We start from the raw sequence: 27,293 nt of genomic DNA, 5'->3' as shown, positions 1-27,293 counted from the left end.
ATTAAGAGGGTGTTACTTTATTTGAATAAGAAGAAGACGTTTTAGTCGCATATAAACAAACATACATAACGACATAACCATATACGTTTGCTCTATTATAATAAGATTATGATGTTTCATTCGTCCAATATTTGTCCAAATTATTCGAAGAGACTTTCCTTCAAGCAAACACAATACAATACAATGGATGTTTTTTGTAAGGAGACAGAGTGCATATTATCCAATAACTATAACCAAGGTGTAAGTAAGTAAGCACACATTTGTACATCTATCTGATTAACCAAACAGCTGGTATCTTCCAACCATCAGTGACAACCATATGCAAGTATAACTTGTATTTTTATTGGTCCAATGCAATGCGAATTAGCAAGATATAACCATTAATGTCAGTTTTATTTCCCCCTTCCCCACTCCTTTCGACATATTGTTTCACGATTTCTCAACTTTCGCCGTGCATGCTCACAACAATCACATTTGAGGATCAACTTTTAAAATCTACATTCTTTTCAGCAATGGAAAATCCCTCTCCATTCAAGAACGTTTAAGAAACCACAAAAATTCACTTGCCACGTTATGAAATCAAAGAACTCTGAAAGAAGATTCATATGTAATCAATTCATCGATGGTCATTGCAATGCAGTGCTTCTAGCTGTTAACGAGAAACCATTTTGATTATTATCCAGAGCACCCCACTGTATTTCTATACTGCAGGGTATATGGCAAATGTTTGTTGCCAATTTTAAGTACATTCTTGAATTGGACACCTGCAGTGGAAAATCGACAAATCGCACAAAAAATAAGCATTTTCAAGGAAGTTCTGAAAATGTTTCTGCTTTCGCATCTTATGACAGACAGAGAGAAATTGTGATAAAACAGAATTGTGGGATCTTGCGTTATGAGGTAACTTTTAAGTGCTGGAGATGTCATAAGGGACCAGTATACAAGATGTGATCATGGCAAACACCCAGTGGTGTTACACCAGATGATGTAACGTCTTAATCAATAACACAGCATTGCACAAACTCATCCCGTCAGCGAAGCCTGGTGGAAGACATGCAAAGGTAAATGCAACGTTGTTTTAGAATATGACTGCACGTCACATCTTCCATGAAGAAAACTATAAATTGTGCGTATCAACTAATAAATAGCATTCAAACAATTTCATTTACATCTTCTGAATATGATTACATGTGCTATTGAAATAGCAATCAAAACAAAGCAATTGATGAACAGCAAAGTGTGGGTTCATTATGAAGTATCTCCCACAAAGAGGTTAATTGTTTTAGTTGAAATTATGAAAAATAAAGTATTGTAAGACGAAGAAAAACATCGTTTTAATCTGTTAATTTATTTTGCATTATAAGAATAATTATGCATTTTCAAAGTATAAGGCAGTTGAAATTTGGCACGGCAGATTTGCTTTCAAGGCACAGCTACAAATGAGATGAGCCTTACTGCAAATTGATATGCATGTTGAAGTTTGTAAAAGTTCCAGATTTATCAGAACAAATGCGCACTCAATGTTTTTTTTTTAAACAACTAAATTCCAACTACTTTGATACATCCCTGCATAAAATTTTAAATCTCCCTTAGCTTTACTTTAAATTGGCTCAAGTAGGCAGTACATAAAGACATGGTGAAGGTGACAAAGTTTTCAGAAAGATTCCAGAGTGGAAGTGATTTTTTAAGTTTCTGAAAGGAGGCTTTAGACTCCTCCGCCACTCCGCCCAACAGGGATGGTAGAGCGTGCTGAATCTGAAGTGGATTGCTCAGCAATCTTCATTAGTGTAGCAAAACGACTGCCAGATACAGAACCCATCTTGATTGCACTCATGAGCTATAAATGGGGCAGGGAAAACCAAAAAGGTACAGTATAAGCAAGTTGCATTTGATACAGTACATATGCTGTGTTAGCAATGATATTGTTATGTTTATGGGGAAGAAGAAAAAGGGGATAATAGGTAGATTAACCCTAATCAGGCCAGGTTATTTTGGACCTTCTCAAAGCCAAAGGGAGGAGGGGCGGATTCCGCGGCAACCGTAGATTTGATTTTTATGAAATTAGTATCAAAACATGCGCAAGAATGAATGAATGAATGAATGAATGGATGAATGATCGTTTTAAGGCCATTTTCCCCGCTAGAGCGGGGGTTAGCCTTGCGGGCCCCATGACAATCATGGTTCCCTGTTTGAGGCAATGTTTTTATGGCCGGATGCCCTTCCTGACACCAACCCTTAGTCGCCTCTTACGATGCGCAGGGATACGGTGTACCTATTCTAAACCGGGGTATACACCGGGATCATTCATCCCAGCAAGCTGGTACTCAATTTGCCGACCTCGGAAGGATGACAGGCTGAGTCAACCCCCCTGGCCTTAATTCAGCGATCGATCGGGATTCGAACCCAGGATCCCAAGCCGGCACCCCAACTGCTAAGCGCAAGAGTTGAACAGAAAAAGTCATGAAACTCACGAGAAAGAAAAATTTTGCGAAAATATGGTGAAAAGGTATGGGGGGGGGGGGGGGGAAACCAACCTCCCCCTCCCTCCATCCCCTGGGCCTGACTAGGGTGAAGGCTTAAGGGAAGAGTCTAATAGGTAACATAGAGTCGTCCATAGGAAGGTGACACAGTCAGCCATGGCACACCATTGCCTGCAATCTGGCCACAAATTTGACTTGGAAGGGACCCGTGTCAAAGACACGACATCCAACAAACGGCAGATTGATTTTAGAGGCATAGCATATCAAGAGCAGAGAGGGTCGTCTAACTGGGGAAACCATGGACATACCTATACAATGCACTTCTTTGTAGAATGAGCCCATCTATGAACCTTCGGCCTTTCACGGGCCCACATCGTCGGGAGTTTTTGCAGTATGGACAGCAAAATATCAACTTTTTGGACGAGTTCATCAGGAAGTTCTTCAAATATTTAATTGTGTAGAGGCACACCCCTTTCTGGAATGAACCTTTGCAAGTATTTTCAGCTTCTTTAAAAGTTCTTTAAAACAATTGTTACATATTTATGTGAATGTATGTGAATTACCATTCAGGTCTTTGCTTATCCGTGTGTAGTATATTAAGTTGTTGTGTAGTTGTTGTGGTTGGAGGGTCAGGAGCCCTTCTGAGGGAGTGGCCGGAAACGGAAGTGACCGAAAACGGAAGAGGAAAAGACACGAGGAAAAAAGGACGAGTATTATTCTTCCTCGCCCCGCTCCGACCAAAAGGTGGGATCGACCTTGCGCTGCGTGGAAAAGTGGCGTTCCGAAGCCTGTCTGGCGAGAGGAATCACCGGGACGTGTACCTGCCCGGTGGAGACGTCAAGTTGACGTGGGGCCGTGCATCGACCCCGCGTCTGGTGTCGTTCGCGGCACCGTCTAAACAGACGCGTGCGGGTCGCACGTTGGGGCCTAACGCGCCTTGCAAGCGGCGTGGGGTTTGGCTTGCTCTACCGTACTCGCTCCGCGTGGCCACGAGGGGCTGCAGCCACGGTGCCTGGTACGATACCTGCCCGGTGGAGAAACGTCCACCTGGGGTTCGTTCAACCGCCCGAGTGCGGAGACGCCGACCAGTATCTTGGTCAGGAGGGGCCCAGAGACATTGTGAGGAGCAGAGACCGAAAGGGGGTGTGAGTACTCACCGGGACACACATATATAAGATGGCCATCTTACTCATAGGGAAGTGTTTGTGAATTGGGAATTGTTGATGGTTGTGTATTGTTGATTGCTCGGGGAAAATCTCCGTGGTTGTGTCCTTGAAATTGTATGGTGTCATTACCATTGGAAATATATCCTTGAACATCAGTTGTCTCCTGGGTGAAATTCCTATGGATTGCGTGGCGAAAGCGCATATATAATACAGCTTGCTGGCGGAGTTCCTCTCACGGTCCGGGGGTCACCGAGACCAGGTATTCACCGAGGGGACCACGTAACAGAATCCTTATCTAGCGAGCATGCAATACGTCCATGACCACGCCGATGATCTTCAATACTTGGGGTTTCTGCGCATGCACGCCGAGTAGTCTGGGGCAGATTACCTCATTTTGAAAGTGTCGTATTATACGTAACCCAATATTGAATATACTCTATGTGCTTAATCTCAAACACAAGATCATGGCCATCTCTGATCATTTCTTGAGCTTTTAATACTGCCTGGCACCCAGCCTTACTTTCCAAGCGGTCCGCTAATGGCATTGGCTCCTTTATTGACTGTCAGATTTTCTCTGTATGCAAAAACAATGGGTTGCTCTGGATGGTATTCTTTCACAAGATCTACCTCTGACTCGAAAGATAGAATTTTAGGACAGACCTCTTACTCTTGGTCTATAAAATGACCTCCTTACTTCCTTAGATATAAGAACTTGTAATGTGTGAGCTCCAGGAATAAAAAAAGGAAAATTCACCCTGTCCTGTACACAACAGTACCCACCACTTCTAAGAGGCAGGCTGCTGCAGCATCAAGTTCTGTAGATCTGGAGAAGTTGTTGGTTAGGTACTTGAAACAGGTGTTTCAATGCCAGAAAATCCCATGCTCCTACTATGTCACTCTGCAAGGATTGACTTTTGAACCTCTCCCCACCATCTCTCCCCCAGTGGGCTTCTCTTGCTGACCACTGGATAAGGTGGAGCTCCTGAGCTCCTAAGCCTCAGAATCTGTAACAAACCTGTCTTGGACGATCTACAACTTGGCGTCTAAGGCATCAGTATTCTCAAGAGAGCTTAGTCCATTCTAAGCTTCTCAGAGATCATTGCAGTGTAAAAAGGGTTCACCAATTATATCATGGAGGATGAGTCTTCACATTGGAGTTCTGCAGCTGCTCTCATGTAGGTATTCCAGTCAAAGGCTCTGTGGGTTATTGACAGCTATAAACAGCAGACCGAGTCCCAAGGTCTGGTTCTCACCCTTTTCTGGTAGTTTTGTGGCCTCGGTTTTATATTGCCTCACTTCTCTCACCTTCTTGCCCCTATGGCCTTACCAGCAGCCCCAGGTCACGTGCATGCTACCAGGGTCCCACACCTGGTCAGCGCCTGTCTCCCACAAATATTTAAAAATATATAAGCTAAATACTCACTTCCATCCCGTCAGCCCTCTATCGCGTCTTGTGTGAGTGAAACAGACTCTTTATGTGTCAGTTGACTCATGCCCATTCCTTCAATCATTCAAGAGTGCTGCCCATCATCATCTCATGCTTTTTCCATACACACCCTTGCTGGCTCCCCTCCCCGTTTCCTCTTTGCCACTCATGGACTCTTGTTTGATGTTTTTGTCTCTTTGTTCCACTTTTATCATCTGGAGGTCTGTGAAAACTCTGCCCTTTTTCATTTAGCTCCTCCATGAGCCTAGATTTCTGGATATAACAAAAAGAAAACATCAGGAAAAGGAATAGGGACTAACCCAGAATAGTGAGCTGAGGGGGCCGGTGGGACAAGATCAAAATAGGGGCAATACCCCTGGACGCTCACCTGGCAGAATAAAGCAGGCTACTACAGGATACTATGATCTCAAACAGTATCATGTTATTTTAAACCAAATTCAATGGTTGCCAGGAGGCAGGGCAGCATGTAGAATACTAGCGTAATCATGAGACTTTAAACAAAAATACCTATTTTGGGGGGCAACCTCCCCCCCCCCCCCCCCTAACTGTAGACACCCACAGACACCAATTTTTTGAACGCCGTGAAAAAACTTTGATACATCACGGGTGAAGGTTGTGATCAAGTTTCATTGACAGTGTGTGTGTGTGTGTGTGTAGTTTTGGAGAAGAGACCAAATACCTACTTTGGGGGGCTCAAACCACCCCCCTTATGTGTCAGTACCCAGGGCTACCCATCGTCCCCCGTAGACCTCCTCATAATTCAATTATTTTTTAATGCCGTGATCAAACTTTGGTACATCAGGTGATGAAGGTTGTGGTCAAGTTTAATCGAAATGAATCATATGGAGGTTAGCAAGGATAATTATTACCCTCACCAGAGTAGAGGGTATGCCATTTGATTCCGTTTGTTTGTTTGTCTGTCTGTTTGTTTGCCCGCACAGAATAAATACGATTTTCTCTGCAAATATTGGTGCAATTGAGAGGAAATTTTCACAATAGGTGCACCTCCACCTGTAGATTTTTTTTTAGGATAATTATGACGTCATAAGTCACGTGGTACGGGCGCCATCTTGGAAAAACCGAAACACTTTGCACCTCAATAGCTCCAAAAGCGCTGCATAGAAAAAATTAAGACATGGCTCATTGCAAAGAACTGTCCATGGGGAATAAAATATGTTAATGATGATGTCATAGGTGTCTCCACTATGACGTCATAATTTGACAAGTACAAAACTTCATCCGATCAAGATGAAATTTGAGTGTCACCTAGGGATAAATTGGTGGAGAAAAAAAAAAATGATGATGACGTCATTGGTCACGTGGTTCGGCTGCCATATCTGTTTTAACACAAAAGCCTTAAAAACCACTAAAACATGTCCTGACAAGGGTCTGCAATCTCGGATTGCACTTTCTTGTTTTAACTGTAATAACCTTGCAAACAGAAGACGTAATTAAAATTTCAAATAAAAACACATGATACGTTTCAATCAAATTGTTGATTTGGATCATAAGCTGGCACCCTAGCCGCTAGCCCAACACCAGGGCTAAATGTGCTAAAAATATATGACAATATACGACAATGTCACACCAGAGGACCACACCTTCAAAAATTCGTTGAGCTCCACTTGGCCATTCTTATTTAAATCGACTTCACTCAGAATCTCATGCAATGAGTCTTCATCAATCCCATCTCCAGTACTCTGCAAGGCACATCCATAATATTGTCAATGGACAACCAAATGTCAATCGTCTTTACAGCAATTCCAGTTATTCAATTGTTGTGCTTTACTGTTTTCCACATGCTCTCATGCGCACGGAGGAACTGTAACACAAATCATGCACACACATGCAGACAAATACACGATACAACACCAAACCTCACTCAGACAAACAGCCACTGAGCTGAGCTGGATCACTCTGGGTACTAGTGACGCCATCTTTATGTCGTCACTTTTCTCTTCGCATTTAGCAGCACAATTAAGGAGGTATTTCATCCTCCCAATGGAATGCAACCTATGGGGTTTGCCTGTGCTCTATTCTTTAAATGTTGAGTGCCAAGCAAGTAAACAGCATACACTGGAATGACTCAGCCAGGGTTGGAATCAAACCATTGACCTCCTAGTCTCAGAGCAAATGCTCCAACCATTATGACACTGAGATACTTCACACTTCCTCCCTTCATCTTATCTCTCCATCCCTTTCCCACTCTCCATGCCATTCTCATCTCACCATCTCCTCCTCATCTCTCAAACATGTTAATTGTTTGTTCATTTCCTTCCTTTGTTCTCACATCTTGCAACCATGTTCCAGTTTACACCAAAACCATGGTGCCATGTAAATTAGAGGGGTAACTACAGAACATCAGTCACAAAATAATTTGATTGATAACACATACCTAAAAACTCCAAGAGCTTGGGCACTGTATCACTTGTGACTTCCAATTCATGAGAAATACGCAGAGCAATGAATTATTATTTGGCATTTCTATGGTAAACTAGAGGTTCCAAGGAACCTGAACTCAACTGGTCTATCTCAATATGGTTAGAATATGCATAATAGAACCACAAACAATATAGCTTAAATGTGCAAAAAAAAAAAAAAAAAACACCTTTAGAGGCCATTTTTCCCCGCAAAGCAGGGGTTGGCCTTTTTCGGGGACCGTGGTTGTTGTTGTTTTTTGGTCCCCTTTTTGAAGCAATGTTTTACGGCCGGATGCCCTTCCTGCCGCCAACCCTTTTTTTTTTTTTTTTTTTTTGTCGCCTTTTTTACGACAAGCAGGGAATTACCAGTGTGCTGGTACTCAATTTGCTGACCTCGGAAGGATGACAGGCTGAGTCAATCCCCCAGGCGTTAATTCAGCGATCGACCGGGATTCGAACCCAGGATCCTAGGATCCTAAGCTGGCACCCTAGCCGCTAGCCCAACACCAGGGCTAAATGTGCTAAAAATATATGACAAAAATTGATTTTTCAATATGGCCGCCCTGCCGCGCCCTGGGCGTGCAACCCCCAAATGCAATCCCAAACTAGTTTATGTCTTAAAGATTCTGCATAACAAGTTTCATCAAATTTAATCAATATTTGTGACTTTTAGAGGGGAGAGGTCGAATTGTTTACAGACGACAGACAGACAGACAGACAGACAGACGACAGACGGACACTCGGTGTCGACAAAAACTCAGCTGGACATAGTCCAGTTGAGTTAATAAAACAAAAGAAAACGACAACAAAAATAATCCAAGGATGTATAGAGATGGAATAAAGTTGAATTTTAACGGTTTGCTGACAGGATTGGCAATAAGGTCAATGCCCAAATTGTCACAAGGAATTATGTCCAGAGTAAGTTTTGTTCTAAGCAGCAGCTATTTACCTGGATTCTTGGCCCTGGTAATCTGAATCCTGTGAGTGGCATTGGTTATCAAAGCAGCTTGCTCTCTCATCATGGAAGACTACAACCCAACCAAGCTGGGCAACCCGAGGTCATTCCGCAAGGCATACGTAGTACAACAAGTGTGTGTCCATCCTCAAGACAAGCGCCAAAACATCACCTTCAAAATACTGGTGACACCAAGTCTGTCTCGAGTGTCTGTTTTGTCTTCTGTGTGTTACATTGATTTGATTTGATTGATTTGTCTTACAGTGTCTTCAAGTCTTCCTCTCCATTCCCCATCTCACCTCAAATGGAATAATGGCTGATCACTAGAGAAAAGGCTGGGTGTCATAAATCAGTGTTTGTTCAAAATATGGCCTGTTAGTATTTTGGTTCCCATACCTCTTAATGTACCAAACCCAGGATCAAATCACATCTACAATATATTTTTACATTGTCTACAATTGTCATTATAATTAATGGGGAAGTACAATGATGTAGATTAATGCCTTTTTGCCAATATAGTGTATAAACTAGAACGGCACTCAGTCGAGAGCATACCTCCGCCTGATTGGTAATACCACTCAATGGTGAAGAATCAATTAAAAAATTATACTAGCTGGATCCAGATCCGGATCTTCAACAAAATCGAATCAAATCGTCCTTGTCAGACACCCAACCGGTCCAACAAGTTTCGTCCAAATCCGTCCATAACTTTTTGAGATATCCTGCTATGTATCGTTTTGGCCCTATCGCCCAATGGTGAATAATCACTTAAAAACATATAGTAGCCGGATCCGGATCCGGATCTTCAACAAAATCGAAACAAATCGTCCTTGTCAGACACCCAACCGGTCCAACAAGTTTCGTCCAAATCCGTCCACAACGTTTTGAGATATCCTGCTATGTATCGTTTTTGGCCCTATCTCCCAATGGTGAAGAATCACTTAAAAATATATAGTAGCCGGATCCGGATCTTCAACAAAATCGAATCAAATCGTCCTTGTCAGACACCCAACCGGTCCAACAAGTTTCGTCCAAATCCGTCCATAATTTTTTGAGATATCCTGCTATGTATCGTTTTGGCCCTATCTCCCAATGGTGAATAATCACTTAAAAATATATAGTAGCCGGATCCGAATCCGAATCTTCAACAAAATCGAATCAAATCGTCCTTGTCAGACACCCAACCGGTCCAACAAGTTTCGTCCAAATCCGTCCATAACTTTTTGAGATATCCTGCTATGTATCGTTTTGGCCCTATCTCCCAATGGTGAATAATCACTTAAAAACATATAGTAGCCGGATCCGGATCCGGATCTTCAACAAAATCGAATCAAATCGTCCTTGTCAGACACCCGACCGGTCCAACAAGTTTCGTCCAAATCCATCCACAACTTTTTGAGATATCCTGCTATGTATCGTTTTTGGCCATATCTCCCAATGGTGAAGAATCACTTAAAAAATATATAGTAGCCGGATCCGAATCCGAATCTTCACCAAAATCGAATCATTTCGTCATTGTCACATACGCTACATCTCTGCCAAATTTCGCCGGAAACCCTCTACAACTTTTTGAGATATTTTCTTCACAAACGGACAGACAAACAGACAGGGGTGAAAACATAACCTCCATCCACCTTTGACGGCGGAGGTAAAGACAATTAATCTCTTAGGTAGTTTGTTGCTGCTGCAGATGGAATTGATCTGGCACACGTCAACTATCCAAACCACCACTTAAAAAGAATGTCACCTTTGGTCTCATGTGGACTCAGAATAATTTTTGTGCTGCTCCTTGTTTTTCTCAAATCTGCATGTCAAAACATATTTTTGCTCCTCTCATTAAGCTATGTACATTGTACATGAGATAAAGTTTCCACATGACCACAGATTTCACTTGTCCATTTCCAGTTAAGTTTCCTGTCTTCTACCGACTCCTCTCTGGCCTAGCCCCCCAGCCCTGTCTGTGCTCTGTCCCCCAAATATTCCTGCAGGACGCACAAGATATGCCTGCAACCCTCATCTGGTGAAACTGCCAAAATCAAGACTCTCTGCTCACCTTCACTCCTTCATTCCTCTTTTATCCCACCTCTGGAACAATCTTCCTCACTCTCTTCAATCCCACTCATCCCTCCAGATCTTTAAAACAGCTGTTCACCACCATCTCTTATCTTCCCCCATCCAAAACCTTGATCTTTTGTACCCCCGCTAATTCATCCCCCCGTAGATATTTTCTACCCGATCCAGTTTTTTGAAATTCCAACTTCTTTCCTCGAAGTCCTTGCAGTGTTCATATGTTTTATCCCACTCCCACCTCCCCCAAAGCCCTCCCCCTCCCACAGTTCTCTCGATGTCCCTGCTCTCAAATGTTGTGTTTGTGTCCTTCCCCCTCTCTCCCCATCTTGTCTCCCGCTCCCTTTATTTTGTCTTATGTGTCCGTTTTATTTTTTTGTCATTAATGTTAGGTCTTACACGAGCCTCGATCTTGGATACAAAAAAAAGACAAAAAGTTGCAGTCGATGCTTCAGGAAACGTCAACCGGCTCAAACATAATGGAGCTGAATGGCACTGCAGAGCCAACAGGATACTGGCATGCCAGGACATTCAGGATCGACTCTGTAAGCTTCTGTAAAGGCTGCGAATGGGCAGAACCCACTAATCCGAGCACATTCTGCTGGCTCAATGGATCTGGTTAGGGCGAAGCTCAGAGTTCATCAATCTCACAACATGATACCGAGTCATAAAGCTTGTTATCTTGCGAAAGCATCGGCCACATTTTACACATGGAATGAGGTTGTCTTCCCTCCAATACACCTCTCAAATATAAGATGCTCATGTTGCCAAACAGCTCCTTCTCATGAAGTGAAGTCTCTGCAAGTGTGTGTATCACCCCATGTTACATTTCAGGATGATGTTTTCTACTTTGGTGCATTAACTCTGCCAACTCTTTCTCGATATTATCTCAGGCAAATGCTAATGGTGTGAGGCAGTTCTTTCTCGATGTACTGCCACATTAGGTTCTGCAGTCGATAACTCATGCATGGTCAGGCCTCTATCTTTTATAGTGCTATGATGTACCACGATGCTGTACTCTTCAACCATTGTTCACCTGTGATGTGAATGCAATGCAAAGGACGATTGGGATTCAGGATCGTACACAGGCCACTGGTTTTACCGCCAGAGTATTTGACTATCCTATTATAGTATTCATACCTATCAAGTACTTCAGATGGTTCACTCTTGTAGTTTTTGTCATTTCTGTTAATACACGTAAAGGCACTCTCCTATTGATTCATCCTGTTCTCACTTATGTTATAAAGTACATGTATTTACACTGAACTTCTAGGCTGTCTTCAGACTTTAACACCCATGTCATTTTTGCTCCCAGTCTTCCCGGTTTGTCGGAATATGTTTATCATGCATCTGCCATCAATTTTGAAGTAAGTCGACAAAACAGTGTAGCCTTGGGGTACCTCTCTGTCATTGCAAGTAAGAGACAACATTTCCTTCTTTATGTTATTGAATGAGACAACAAACCACAAAATTTCAACAGGTTGTATGTTATAGAGTGAGAAAAGCACCCACGCAGCTTTTTCCAGGTGTATGGACTCATTATGAGCCTTTGACCACACACAGTCGGTTGTTTAGCATTTCAAACAGCTTCACTGTATTACCTAAACATTTGTAGTCCAAACCTGCTTCCAGCTTTAACACAGTACTCAGAAATTCAAAAATGTACTTTGTGACAATGGAGTTTGGCTCTAATTGTTGAATTGTACAATGCTTCGATGGATCTGATAACAGAAAACAACTCACCTCCAGCACTCGCTGTACATCCAATGTCGTAATGAAGCCTTTGTTATCTTGGTCAAATTTTAGGAATCGCTTCTTACATCTGTAAATCAAAGCAACATGGTTCGTTTTGTTAGTTAGTAGTTAAATTCCCCACAAATCCTTACGCATGAACTTTAAAAAGCAGAAGAAATTTTCAATAATATAGTATGATTTTTGGTAGATCTATCTTTAATGGAGCAGAAGTGTGTATATGTGTGTCTGTGTCTACAAAGGAATGGCAACCACCATACAATACAGGTCCCGAGAACAGTTATTTCATAGCAGAACATTATCTTAGTCCCTTCCCCTTATATGGGTTAGTATGTCATGCGTTGGAGATGGAAAGACAGGCCCTCCACTCGTAAGGGGATAATTTTCCAGGCAATGCACACAGGCTCAAAGGCACACCATCCAAGCGTCACGGTAGAAGTCCCTTGTGGGGGGCTTTTGGGGGTGTGGTGGAGCCAATGAGAGCCTGAGAAACCTTCATGGACAGCCCTCACCCTCTGGAGGGGCCTTACAGAAAGGCCTTGAACTTTGTTCTCTCTGCACGTGCCTGCATGATGCTCTCTCTGCTGGATTGGACTCTCTGCACGTGCCTGCTCTCTGCAGGAATGGACTCCTTTCTGCACGAGGCCACAACGTACTCTTTACTCTGCACGAGATCAAGACGTGCTCACTCTCCACGAGTCCCTGGCTTACTCTGCATAAGATCACGGCGTGCTCACTCTCCACGAGTCCCTGGCTTACTCTGCATAAGATCACGGCGTGCTCACTCTCCACGAGTCCCTGGCTTACTCTGCACAAGATCACGACATGCTCACTCTCCACGTGTCCCTGGCTTACTCTGCATGATATCACAACGTGCTCACTCTCCACATGGGGCTCTTACCTGCACGGTTCCCAATGCTCTCACTCTACGGAATTCCCGATGCTTTTTGCCTGCTCAAGTTCGTGCTGGGGATTGCCTTTGCCTGCTCAAGATCGTGCTGGGGATCACCTTTACCTGCTCGTGGTGCTCAGTGGCGACGTCAAGAAAAGAACGTCGCGAGGAGGAGCATCAGGTAACATTGTAACCATTTGGTAACAGGATCCCGACGTTCGTTTTCCCCTCCCCATTCCCCGTGAATGTAGGCTGGGCGCCCTTGTTTGTCGTGTTTTATTTGTAGTAATCATCATAAAGCATAGATTAAGCTGAGTTTCTGCCTCTTGTCCCTTTTTCTTTATTATTGCTAAGTTCCACTGTACATATGTGCAAATCAATTGAATCGTTAAACGTTTCCTTTCCAACTGTCCGTGAATATCCTTTCTTTCATTAATCCGCCATTTGCGCAGTTCACACCCAGAGTACTCGCCCAGAGCAGCGATCGGCCGTAAGAAAATTAACATCAGCCCGGCGGGTACCAACGGTTGCAGGGCTGTTCAAATTTCCATCCACGAACAAAAGTGGTACACCGCCGGAGGGTACGTTCCCCCAATGGAACCGTCACGTGGCACAGGTAAACGGTGTCAGACGGTTGGACCCTGCTATTGTGCGACGGACCAATTGGCGTTCGTAGTTGCTGGTTCGCAACCTGCCAAAGTATGAAGTTATTCGTGCGCGGCAGCCTTAGGTCAGGTAAGATCGGGAGGGAACGGGGGCTAACCCCCTCATAGTAGACCCGTAGCCCGGGCCGTAACAATATACAGTGCATTCAGAAAGTATTCAGACCCCTTCACTTTTTTCACATTTTGTTATGTTGCAGCCTTATGCTGAAATCGTTCAAATTCATTTTTTCCCTCATCAATCTACACTCAATACTCCAAAATGACAAAGAGAAAACAGGATTTTAGAAAGTTTTGCAAATTTATTAAAAAGAAAAAACTGAAATATCACATTGACATAAGTATTCATACCCTTTGCGATGACACTTGAAATTTAGCTCAGGTGCCTCCCATTTCTCTTGATCATCTTTGAGATGTTTCTACACCTTGATTAGAGTCCACCTGTGGTAAATTCAATTGATTGGACATGATTTGGAAAGGCACACACCTGTCTATATAACGTCTCACGGCTGACAATGCATATCAGAGCAAAAACCCAGCCATAAGGTCGAAAGAACTGCCTGCAGAGCTCAGAGACAGGATTGTGTCGAGGCACAGATTTGGGGAAGGCTACAAAAAAATTTCTGCTGCATTGAAGGTTTCCAAGAGCACAGTGGCCTCCATAATTCTTAAATGGAAGAAGGTTGGAACAACCAGGGCTCTTCCTAGAGTTGGCCGCCCGGCCAAACTGAGCAATCGGGGGAGAAGGGCCTTGGTAAGAGAGGTGACCAAGAACCCGATGGTCACTCTGGCTGAGCGCCAGAGATCCTGTGTGGAGATGGGAGAAACTTCCAGAAGGACAACCATCACTGCAACACTCCACCGATCTGGGTTTTATGGCAGAGTGGCCAGACGGAAGCCTCTGCGCAGTGAAAGACACATGAACGCCCACATAATCTTGTTTCTCACAGTCTGAGAGTCCTTTAGGTGCTTTTTTGCAAACTCCAAGCAGGCTTTCATTAGTGGGATACAAAATGTAAACTGTTCAGCCTGGTGGAGGTATGCGCTCTACCGAGTGCCGTTCTTGTCTTCATAATATAATGGTAGTAGGTTGCTCATAGCAACCACCCAGGGTAGTACTACCGTTCGGACTTAGGAGCATTAAAGTGGTGCCCGGAACCATCTTACACTCTCCCATGTCAGGATTGCTGGTCTTACTTTCTGTCTCACCCAAACTATAGCTACCGGGCTAGCTTTAATCTCTTTTTATTGCAAACAAATATCATACATTTTTCATCATACACTTTTCTTCTCTTATATTTAAGGCTTGGCCTTGATGAGGACTATAAAGTTCGTGGTTGGAGCCTTCAACATAAAATAAAAATTGAGCCTCTCAAAATTACAATATGGAACATATGTTGTGATCAATAAATTCATTTTAAAAATGACAAAAACTATAAAGTGCATTTCCAAGAATGTGCTGCAACACATTTCCCACTGAAGGTGAGCCGAGAGGTGTACTCGTGCCCAGATAGTGCCCGTTAGTCACATTTATTTGTTACAGAACACACAAAAAATTGACAATGTGGGAAGTGCATTTCCTTTCCCGCATTTCTCCATGAAATCATATAAAGCCTGAATCTGATCTCTCTTCCTCGTGATCAAGACAATCTTTCATTGTTTTGGCATAGAAACAAAGTCCTTTTGGAATAATACTGAAAGGCATAATGCAGCATTAAAATATGACAAGCAGCCTTGAAAGCTAGCAAAACAAATGCTGAGTTTGTAGCATGTTACATTGTCCTTTCCATTCGGAGACTGGGAGTGTTGAGTGAAAAATGAATGAATGAATGATCGTTTTAAGGCCATTTTCCCCGCTAGAGCGGGGGTTAGCCTTGCGGGCCCCATGACAATCATGGTTCCCTGTTTGAGGCAATGTTTTTATGGCCGGATGCCCTTCCTGACGCCAACCCTTGATCACGCTCTTACGATGCGCAGGGATACGGTGTACCTATTCTAAATCGGGGTACACACTGTGATCATTCATCCCAACAAGCTGGTACTCAATTTGCCGACCTCGGAAGGATGACAGGCTGAGTCAACCCCCCTGGCGTTAATCCAGTGATCGATCGGGATTCGAACCCAGGATCCTCGGATTCCAAGCCGGCACCCTAACCACTAAGCCAACACCAGGCTAACACCAGGCTTGTTGAGTACTGTATATAAAATAGTACAATGGAAATAATTTTGAGGAAGAGTATAATGAAAATACCAAGGCTTACTTTGTTTGCAATCATATAGAACGTCACTCTTTTTATTTATTTTCAAGACAATATGAGAACATTTTTCAGCATTCTGATTATTTCTCATCTTGACTACTGTAATGCAATATTTTTAATTGTACAATAACAGACTCTTGGAACTGCAAGATAATAGTGGATTGGGAGAGGGGCTGTGGGTGACTAATGCACTGACAGTGGTGAGAACAAAAAGGCAACAAAAGAAAGGGAAGCCTGCAGGTACATGAAGTGTGAAGAATGTTAGGTGTGGGCCAAGTGGGGGGTGGGGGGGGGGGGAGGGTGGGGGGAAGATAATAGGAAGAGAAGGAAGATGACAATAGGTGACTATGACATTTGTGGGTCCCTACAGCATCTTAAACTGATTCACAATTCTCCTAGAAGACCGATTACACAAATCATCGTGTCTCACCCACCTTTGCAGAACCGTATCTGTTCCCCATCAATCAAAGAATCATTTAAAAAGTCACACTTCACTTGGAAAGCTATAAACGGCAGCGCTCTATGATATATTGTTGAAATTTTTCATCCTATAAAGTTGGCCCACTCACTAGATTCAGCACATCGCGGTCTTCATATCTTCATATCTTCATCTCCCTCAAAACAACAACAATAAAGAAAATCAAAGGGAACCATGCCGTTTTGGAAAAGTCCCAGCTTTGGATATCTCCACCTTTTCAGGTTTCCTCTACTCTTATTGTACGCCACCGAAGGAGGATGCAGGTTATGTTTTCACCCTCACCCCTGTTGTCTGTTTATCTGTGAAGAGAACGTTGTGAGGGATTTGGACAAACTTTGGTGGAGAAGTTGGGAGTGTGACAAGGAAAAAATGATTAGATTTTGGTGAAGATTCGGATTGGGATACTAGAATTTTGAAGTGATTCTTCACCATTGAGAGATAGGGCCAAAAACGATATATGGCATGATATCTCAAAAAGCTATGGATGGATATGGATAAAACCTGGTGGAGAGGTTGATTGTGTAACAATAACGAATCACATACAGATCAAATCCTGATGATGTCATTTTCATTCAAAATCTATTATATTATTATTGGTACACTTCACTGCAAATGTAAAAAGACCAACTTAACCTACACGGACATGTGCTTTTGTGACGTTTTTTATAGAACAATGATGATACCCAGGAAGAACTGTTTGTTCAGATAATGACAAATGAGATGAAGATGATGATGATGCCTTGAAGAACTGACAATAAAAATATTGCCAACAGGTTTTTTTCTCGATTTGTTCACATATAACTTATAGAAGTATGAGAGAGTGGCAAATTACATAGAACTTGAACCAACATTCTAAGATCTGGAGTGAAAATGACATCAAGATCTGCTCTGTAATTTATACTGCTGGCACATTAAAAATTTGAAGTATGTTTAAAAAAAAAGAAGAGTATTTATGTATCATATTTTCAAAAAAAACAAAAAAACAAGAGTGGTATTGTAACAGGATTTCCATGTGTGATAGTCACAGACTACATTTAGGCCAACACGAATCCAAAATTCTTTCACAAATACTCCGAACAAATTCTAACAGGATTTCAAAAAATTTCCAGCGTTCATTCAGAGTAATCCAAAAGAAAAAATGCTGTATGCTCTAAAAAAGACGTTTTTCTTGTTAGATTAGGTAATTCTGAGTGACTGGTTTTTACCCTTAACCTGTACCTTTCACTTATAAATAATAGTAATAATCTATATAAATAAAACACAGTTTGTGTGTGTGTTACCTATAGACTCCTAAACGGAGAGGCTCACATACTTGATTTTTGGCATAGACATGGCCATTGGGCCTGGGAAGGACATGGCCTACCTAAAAATAACCTCCGATGACGAGATCCATATTTTTTATTCATAGTTAACGTAGCGCATTTCAGCGAGGAACATTATACACTGAATCGCAACCTGTGCCAGAGCAGCTCGCTGATTCGCTCAGCGCGATCACGTGATGTTCCATCCTTGCCGCCAGACTCGCTCATGTACTTGATTTCTGGCACAGACATGGCCATTGGGCCCAGGAAGGACATGGCCTACCTAAAAACGACCTCCGATGACGAGATCCATAATTTTTATTCATATTTAACTTAGCACATTTCAGCGAGGAACATTATACACTGAATCTCAGCCTGTGCAAGAGCAGTTCGCTGATTCGCTCAGAGCGATCACGTGATGTTCCATCCTCACCGCCAGACTCGCTCACGTATTTGCTTTTTGGGATAGACATGGCCTACCTAAAAATGACCTCCGATGACGAGATCCATATTTTTTATTCATACTAAACTTAGCGCATTTCAGCGAGGAACATTTTTTTTTTTTTTTTTTTTTTTGTATACAAGATCGAGGCTCGTGAAAGAGCGAACATTAATCACACAGAAAGACAACCAGACAAACCAACACATAAAAAAAATAACATCGGGAGCGGTAGACAAGATGGGGAGAGAGGGGGAAGGACACAAACACAACATTTGAGAGCAGGGACCGAGAGCCATGGAGACATCGAGAGATCTGTGGGAGGGAGAGGGCTTTGGGGGGGGGGGCATGGGAAGGGGGGGTGGGAGAGGTATAAAACATATGGACACTGCCAGGACTTCCAGGAAAGGAGTTGGAATTTCAAACAAGGTGGACCTGGGGTGAATTGGTGGGGGTAGAACAGATCAAGGTTTTGGATGGGGGAAGATAAGAGATGGTGGTGAACAGCTGTTTTAAAGACCTGGAGGGAGGAGTGGGATTGAAGGGAGTGTGGGAGTTTGTTCCAGAGGCGGGAGAAAAGAGGAATGAAAGAGTGAAGGTGAGCAGAGAGCCGAGATTTCGGCAGTTTAATCATCAGAGGGTTGCTGGCAGATCTTGTGCGACCTGCAGGAATATTTGGGGGACAGAGCGAGAGCTGGGGGAGCAAGGCCGGAGAGGAGTCGGTAGAAGACAGAAAGACCACCTACCTGCCTGCGGTGAGTGAGTGAAAGGCCCTCAGAGATAGCTTCATCGCGGGAGATTCCAATGATTCTGAAAGCTTGGATTCAACAGCGTGAAGCCGAGCTAGGTGTGAGGCAGGAGCACCAGCCCATATGGGAGAACAGTATTCCATTGAGCTGCGGATGAAAGCCTTGTATGTGGTGAGGAGCTCAGGTGTGCCTAGGAAGGACTTCGCACGACGGAGGATGCCCAGTCGACGACTGGCTTTGGAGGCCAGCTTGGAAATGTAGTTTTCCCAAGAAAGATCATGGCAGATAGTGAGACCCAAAAGCTTGAGCGACAGAACTTCTTGGAGAGGATTGTTGAGAAAGTAGATGGGAGGGTGGTCCAGTCAATCTTTTCGGAGAGACATAGTAAGAGTGTGAGATTTGTCAGGATTGAAAGACATGTTCCACTTGTTTGACCAGTCTGTGATTTTGTCCAGGTCTTCAGAGAGTGAGGAGGCTGCAGACTGCCGATCTGAGGGAAGAGGAATGGAGCGGCAGAGAGTGGAGTCATCAGCAAAGAGATAGAGAGGATTTTCCAGAGAGTCGGAGAGATCATTGATAAAGACCAGAAAAAGCACAGGGCCCAGCACACTGCCTTGGGGAACTCCAGCCTGAACAGGAAGGGGAGATGAGAGAAATCCATTCAGGGCCACACGTTGACTACGACCAGAGAGGAAGTCTGCAAGCCATGCATGGAGATTTCCATGGATACCATAGGAGGAGAGTTTGGTGAGCAGAGCTGGGTGCCAGACCGTATCCAAGGCACGTGTCTGATTTCCTGTTTTCTGATTTCTGATTTCTGAAATCAGACAGCTCTGATTTCCTGTTTGGCATTGAGGACCTCCATCCATTGTTGAGACAGCAGAAGCAGCATGTCCAGAGTAGAGTGACCTGGTCTGAAACCAAATTGATGATCAGAGATCAAGCCATTGGAGAAGAGGAAAGATTTCATATCCGAAGCAATGATGGATTCCATGACTTTGCTGATAATTGGGAGCAGGCTGATTGGTCTGTAGTTGCAAGGATCTGTTTTTGCACCTTTTTGTGTAAAGCGGTAATGTTTGCTGATTTCCAGGATGCTGGCAGATGACCTTGAGCAAAAGATAGGGTGAAAAGAACAGAGAGAGGGTGAGATAGAGCGGCAGAGCAGGATTTTAGGACCCGTGGGCTGATGCCGTCTGGTCCAGTTGCAGAATCAGAGTCGAGGTTTGACAAAAACTCCTCCACCTTGTCAGGAGAGAAGGACACAGAGTCCAGGAGCAGTTGGGTTCGACTGGGAAAGGTGGGAACAGAGAGAGATGGGTTTGGGACTAAGGATTTTGAGGCAAACACAGAGTTGAGGCATTCGGCTTTGTCACGTGTGATGTCAACTGTGTGGCCATTTGAGGTAAGGGAGGGGATGGAGGGGGAACAAACACCAGAAACGGATTTGACCAGACGCCACCAGGATTTGGAGGAAGGAGACAGGTTTGAGAGTTCATTCTTGAGTGAGGAGAGATAGTGCTTCCTGGCACTCCTGAGGGTAGACACACACTTGTTCCGAGCTTGGTGGAAGGAACTGAGATTGCCTTCAGTTGGATTAGCCTTCCAAGAGGCAAAGGCACGTTGTTTCAGGGCAACTGCCTCACCACAAGATTCAGTGTACGATGGACGGGAGGAAGGGTAAGACAACTGAAGGTGAGATGGGATAAATCTGTGTATGAGAGAGATCAGTTTGCTTTGGATAATTCCCAGGAAGAATTGATGTCAGAGGCAGTGGAGATGGGAGACCAATCTAGACGATTGATGGCTGCTTGAAGACCGTCCCAGTCGGCCTGAGTGAAATGCCAGATTCGTTGACGCTGAGGAGGCTCTCTGAGAATGGCTAGAGAGATGTCCACTTTGACAAGCACATGATCAGAAGAACCGATTGGAGCAGAAGAAGAGCAGCAGACATTAGCAGGGAAGTTTGTCATAACCAAGTCTAGAAGAGAAGATACTCCATTGGCTGAGATCCGGGTCGGGAAATTGACAGATTGTGTCAATCCCAGTGAGTCACAGAAGTCCTTTGCTGAGGTGCCATGACTGGTGAGAGAGGAACCCACACCCAACCATGTGGCATGATGACAGTTGAAGTCACCACATATGAGGAAGAGAGAGTTGGGATGAGTGGATAGAAGTTGGTCCATGTTGTCAGACAGTGAAATGTAGATGGAGTCATCACTGTTTGGGGGACGGTACAGAACACATATGAACAAAAGGTGGGAGCGGAGAGGAAGCCGTAGCCAGAGGTACTCCTGGGGGTGAGGAGGAGAGAGGGGCAGTGCAAGGAGAGTGAGGAAGAGAGTTTTTGATAAAGATAGCCACCCCACCACCAGGACGAGGCTCAGGTCTATCATACCGGAGGAGGGAGTAACCTGGGAAAGATACCAAGGAATCAGAGACATCATGAAGGAGGAAAGTTTCTGTTAAGCAGATCAAGTCTGGATTGTCAGAAGCAACCTGTATGGAGAGATCAGTCAGGTTTGAGCGAAGGCCCCGGATGTTTGAGGTCCATACCGTTAATGAAGAGAGGGGGGGAGCATCGGGTACAGGACAGGGGAGGGGAGGAGTAGGGTAAGATGAAGGATGAGAGGGGGGAGGTAGGGAGAGCAGTTGATAGTGTGTCAGAGATTGCAGAAGAGTTCCAAGAAAGGGAAGGATGAGGAGGATGAAAGGTTTGATGGTGAAGGGATGAGGCACAGTGAGGGGTTGTTTGAGGGGGGGCAGAGGAAAGTAGAAGGTTGGGGGGGGGTGGAGGTATGAGATAGAAGGGAGACGAAGTGGGGAGGAGGCAGCTTTGAGGAGGAGGGGGGAGGAGGGAGAATTGGAGAGGAATGGTATGGGGGGAGATTTGAATGGGAGGGGTTGGGGGGGAGTTTTGAAGGGGAGGAGTGAGGGGGGAGTTTAGGAGGGGAGGGGCAAGGGGGGAGTATAGGAGGGAAGGGGAAAGGGGGAAGTTTAGAAGTGGAGGGGCAAGGGGGGAGTTTTAGGAGTGTAGGGGCAAGGGGGGGGGGGATTTGGGAGGGGAGGGGCAAGGGGGGGAGTTTAGGAGGGGAAGGGCAAGGGGGGAGTTCAGGAGTGGAGGGGCAAGGGGAGGATTTGGAGGGGAGGGGCAAGGGGGGAGGATTTGGAGGGGAGGGGCAAGGGGGGAGTTTAGAAAGTGGATGATTTATGAAAGACGAACATTGATAACAAATTGGGTTTTGTTGTGATTTTCAAGTTAGCAATCCGATTCAGAACGATGGAGGAGGGATGGAATGAATGTGAATTTAGACCATGTAGTGAGGGAGACGTATAAGATATTGAATTTCTTTTTTTGAAGTGGAATGAGTTGGAGAGGAAATTGAGAAAGCCTTTTAAATAGGAAGAAAAACAGCGTGTTGTAATATACCACTGAATAAAACACTGAAGGGGAAAGGTTAAACATATTTAAATAATATTTAAACAGAACCGTGAACAATCTTATATGCACAAAAATACCAACGGGGGGAGAGCCGAGAGGGACCACCACGAGTCACGTGAACAGGGCAAAAGGTGGATGGCAAGGAGATAATGGGGGCGGGGCGAACAGCACACCTGGACAGAAAATACAGGATGAGACAACAGTACACGTGGAGAAAGGAAAATAAATGTTTTTGGTTTTTTTTTGTTTGTTTTTTTTTGGGGGGGGGGGGGGTGGGGGGGGGGTGGGATTTAGAACGTTAGACAGAGTATTATGTTCGGGGTAGAAGGGAAAAAACTAAGAGCCAAGCAAAACACGCTTAAGTTAACAAACACCGACGGGGGTACAACTACAAGGCTGCACACGAGGAGCAGAACACGATTAATTAATTACGAGTTACAGGAAATTCAAACCAAAACTAACTATAATCAAACAATAACGCATGGACGATAAAATAACGAGTTGAAATTTGACAAACACACGAATGAAAAAATAACCGCTTTGGATGCCCGGAGAGAACCAGGCCTCAAGGGCGGAAGCGTCAACAACTAGGCCGCGTGGCCGCGTGGCACGAAATACTCGACTATTTTTTACAGGTATGAAAGATTAACACCGATAAATCTTCGAGGGACACGCAAAAGGTACACACACGTAAGATAAATACAGTTTCGACAAAAATACAAATGTGACAATTACTTAACTTCGAGCGTGCGTGAAGATCGTGGAACAGCTTCGAAAAACCGTGACCGCCCCGACAAGATCTCGCTTTGGTGGTCAAACCGCCCATTATACACTGAATCGCAACCTGTGCCAGAGCAGCTCGCTGATTCGCTCAGAGCGATCACGTGATGTTCCATCCTCGCCGCCAGACTCGCTCATGTACTTGATTTCTGGCACAGACATGGCCATTGGGCCCGGAAGGACATGGCCTACCTAAAAACGACCTCCGATGACGAGATCCATAATTTTTATTCATATTTAACTTAGCGCATTTCAGCGAGGAACATTATACACTGAATCTCAGCCTGTGCAAGAGCAGCTCGCTGATTCGCTCAGAGCGATCACGTGATGTTCCATCCTCGCCGCCAGACTCGCTCACGTCGCTCCCTCTCCTCCCCCCCTCCCCTCCTTCCCTTCTCCCCCCCCACCCCCTACCCCTCCTCCCCCCTCACTCCCCCCTGTCCCCGCCCTTCACCCCCTCCCCTCCCTCCTCCCTCCCCTCCAGTCCCCTTCCCTCCCCCCCTTCCACCCCTCATTTCCCCCTCCCCCCTCCCCCACCCGGCAACGCTGGGTACTTCTGCGAGTAATAATTTAAAAAATAATACAGTACTGCAGTGCTCTTAATAATGTTTTGGAAATGTCTCATTTTTACTGCTTGCTATTGAAACAGTCGTTTTTCTAATGTATTTTCACTTACAGACACCTTCTGCCACATTGGATATATGTGCAGGTAATAATTATATTAATAACATTTAGCGTTAAAAAAATCCTGTTGGATGCAACACACTACTTTCTATATAACATGGAGAATCCCAAAGGCATCCCAAATATTATTCAAAATATTCTCCAAGTGCTACATAATGAGACGTTTAACTATTCTTTTGAATAAAAAAATGAAACAATGTGCGAATATAATTTAAGGAGAATCCAAGACAATCTCGGGCACAACCAGAATCTTTTGAGGGGGGGAAAGAGGAGAAGGGGAGCACTTTACCTGTCAACTAGCAGATATCACTATGAATTAAAAGGAGAATGGGGGCAGAAGGTCTATTTGTAGACATTAAACTCTCTAGACTTCTATACTATAACCAAGGGGGAGACCGAGGCCCTCTATAAACCTCACCCCATGGGGGCCCTGCAGACAAATCTTTCTTACCTGTCAATATCAGCTGGGCTAAGGTTAATCTCTGAGTCGTTAAGTTGTTCCGAACGTGCCCTGTAGCCCATTTCATGGAACAGGAACTCTCTTGCAGCATCCAATTCTGTCTGTACAAAATCAAAGGCATGAGTTGGGAGTCAGTCGTGTACAACTATACCCACACAAGGGATTGGGTACTTTTTGAAAAACGAATAAACAGAGAGTACATTTCTTTACATCTATAAAAATAAGATAAAAAAAGAAAATAAGATAAAATTTTATTGAAAATGACTTCTTGAAACAACGTCTCAAAAGAATCATTTTTCTTTACTTCAAGCGCTTCGTTTTAACAATCAGACTCTATAAAGATGAATTCCCAGCAGAGCATGTTAACCCTTTATCTCTTAAGTCTAAGGAACCTATAAAATGTTACAAATATTTTATTTATTTATTTGTATACAGCTTGAGGCTGCTTGGCTGCATCATTTTATCGGATCACGGTTGTGCTGCTGATGCAATGCCCCCTTACCAGCAAGCTGGTGCTCATTATGATGACTTCGGAAGGATGACAGGCTGAATCGACTCGCCTGGTGTTAATTCAATGGCACAGCAGGGGCTTGAACTCAAGACCACTCAAGACCCTAGGATCTTAAGCCAGCCACCTTAACCGTTAAGCCCACACCAGACTTGTTACAAATATTATGCATAAAGACTTAAGAGGGAAACAATTGACAACTTGATGCACGACTTGTGATGTAATATATGGACCAATATATTCATGTTACTGTCAGCATCAATTGCTTGAGATTGTACACTTACAATGAAAGATTCAAGTTGGCAGTTCAAATAAAATTATCTTCTCCGTCTTTAACAAATAACGGGATGCAGTAGAACCTTTCACGTTTATAGACATCTTAAACCAACAGCCTACAAAGCTCTTTTTCTTTCATCATAAAGTCATTGATGACAATGCTCCAACCTACGTTATTCAAATTACATCTTACCTTGTAAATTGTAAGATACAATTACCCTTGCATGTTTCTTCTTTCATCTCCAGTAATATTTTATTGTGGTTCCATGCAGAGGTACATGGTCTTACAAATAAGGCTAAAAATACAATACTGTCACATGTGAAAAACATCCAGAGATCACGTACATAAATGTTCTGTTTCCTCGCAATTATTCTGTAAAAAAAAGAAAGGTTCAAAGAGACTAATGGAAAGTGTAAACTCCACAGAAGGACCAATTACAAGGAATCCTTATCACAAATCGGTGAGATGTCTCATTCAAAAGTTTAATGGTGTCATTAAAGTTGTTCAGAGTATCTTGAGATGGGACTCCATTTTCTGGTTGTGATTTCTGGCAAATTCCATGAGTTATAAGACACTAGTGAGATACCCGTGCTACGCACGGGTGGAGAGGCCAGAAGCGAACAGGCAATGCAGATACGGCGAATGCTAAAGCATGACACCAATAAATTCCACATTCCTGTAGCACCCTCAGTCGCATGTCAGACATGGACAGCAAGTTCGTGAAGGACTTCCATGAAAAACGTACCCGTTGGCAAACAAACGGGTACATTCACGTATAGAAACATCGATCATGGGTCCATGGCGAATCTGCATATGGCGATCCGCGAAGTTCACGTTTAGAAAGTAGAAACCATCACGGCATGTCGTCATTTACTTGAACTCGATATCTCTTTTTTCATTCCAAACAACATAACTCCAATCACAAATTAATCGCAAAATAAACTTTTAACAACATTGTTAATGTTTCCTTCATTGTAAAAATTACCAAGTCAACAGTTAAAAGGATTTTTAGCCGATAGGTGTTACGGCCTTGGCAAGATCGATGGAGACAGCGATCTGTTAGCGTATACGCCGCCCAAATAGCTATGTGGAATTCTCTCATGTAGACATTAAACTCACGTCGTTTGAACTTTGGCCGAGGTCATTATTTACTTTTAATGATGCTTATACAGTCATGTGAAAAAGTAAATACACCCCATGTAAAATTTTGACTTTTTCAACATATTTCAACATACAGCTATTTGATCTTCATTTCAACAATATTGAAAGATAAAGGTGATATAATGTAACAAATATCATGAAACATTCACATTTTGTAGTCCACTGTATCATTTAAATAAACAGAAATGCAAATTTCGCATGTGGAAAAAGTAAGTACACCCTTGGCTCTAATAGGTGGTATTTCCCCCTTGGGCAGCAACAACCTCAAGTAGGCGTTTCTTATATTGTTATAACTGTCTACCAGTCTCTGACATCGACTGGGAGAAATTTTTGCTCACTCCTCCATGGAGAATTCTTTCAGCTGTGCGATGTTTGAGGAGTTTCTTGCATGCACAGCTCGTTTCAAATCCCCCCACAACATCTCGATGGGATTTAGATCTGGGCTTTGACTTGGCCATTCCAGAACCGTGCATTTCTTTCTTTTCAGCCATTCCTTGGTGGATTTACTGGTATGTTTACGGTCATTGTCATGTTGCAAGGTCCACCTTCGGTTGAGTTTCAACTTTCCGACAGATGGCCTCACATTATCCTCAAGCACCCTCTGGTACAATGAAGAATTCATAGTGGATTCTATGATGGTGAGCTGCCCAGGCCCTGATGCAGCTAAGCTGCCCCAAACCATAATATTTCCACCACCATGCTTTACAGTTGGTATCAGGTTCTTGTGGTCAAATGTTGCCTTTGGTTTTCGCCAAACATGTCTTCTGGTACTGTGGCCAAATAGCTCTACCTTTGACTCATCTGTCCAGAGCACATTGTTCCAGAAGTGCTGGTCTTTGCCAAGGTGTTCATTGACAAACTTTAGTCTTGCCCTGATGTTCTTTCTGGACAGCAAAGGTTTCCTCCTGGCACCCC

General features: G+C 43.7%; 1 protein-coding gene across 10 annotated transcripts in view; it reads right to left on the bottom strand.

The window, feature by feature from the left end:
- Positions 1-320: 320 nt before the first annotated feature.
- GPD2 (glycerol-3-phosphate dehydrogenase 2) overlaps positions 321-27,293 on the bottom strand; it is a 274,919-nt gene continuing 247,946 nt past the window's right edge. For all 10 annotated transcript variants that reach the window (XM_068123093.2, XM_068123084.2, XM_068123092.2 and 7 more), the window contains 4 exons: positions 24,424-24,533; positions 12,279-12,357; positions 6,695-6,793; positions 321-1,837 (listed from right to left, as the gene is read on the bottom strand). In XM_068123093.2, coding sequence (XP_067979194.2) covers positions 1,706-1,837; positions 6,695-6,793; positions 12,279-12,357; positions 24,424-24,533 — 420 coding nt within the window. In that variant the 3' untranslated portion in view covers positions 321-1,705. The remainder of the gene's footprint in view (positions 1,838-6,694; positions 6,794-12,278; positions 12,358-24,423; positions 24,534-27,293) is intronic.

Source organism: Myxine glutinosa, chromosome 7, assembly GCF_964187855.1.
Source record: "Myxine glutinosa chromosome 7, kmMyxGlut1.1, whole genome shotgun sequence".
Taxonomy (NCBI): Eukaryota; Metazoa; Chordata; class Myxini; order Myxiniformes; family Myxinidae; genus Myxine; species Myxine glutinosa.
Note: the sequence above shows the minus strand (reverse complement) of the source record. Positions and strands in the feature narration are given on the sequence as shown.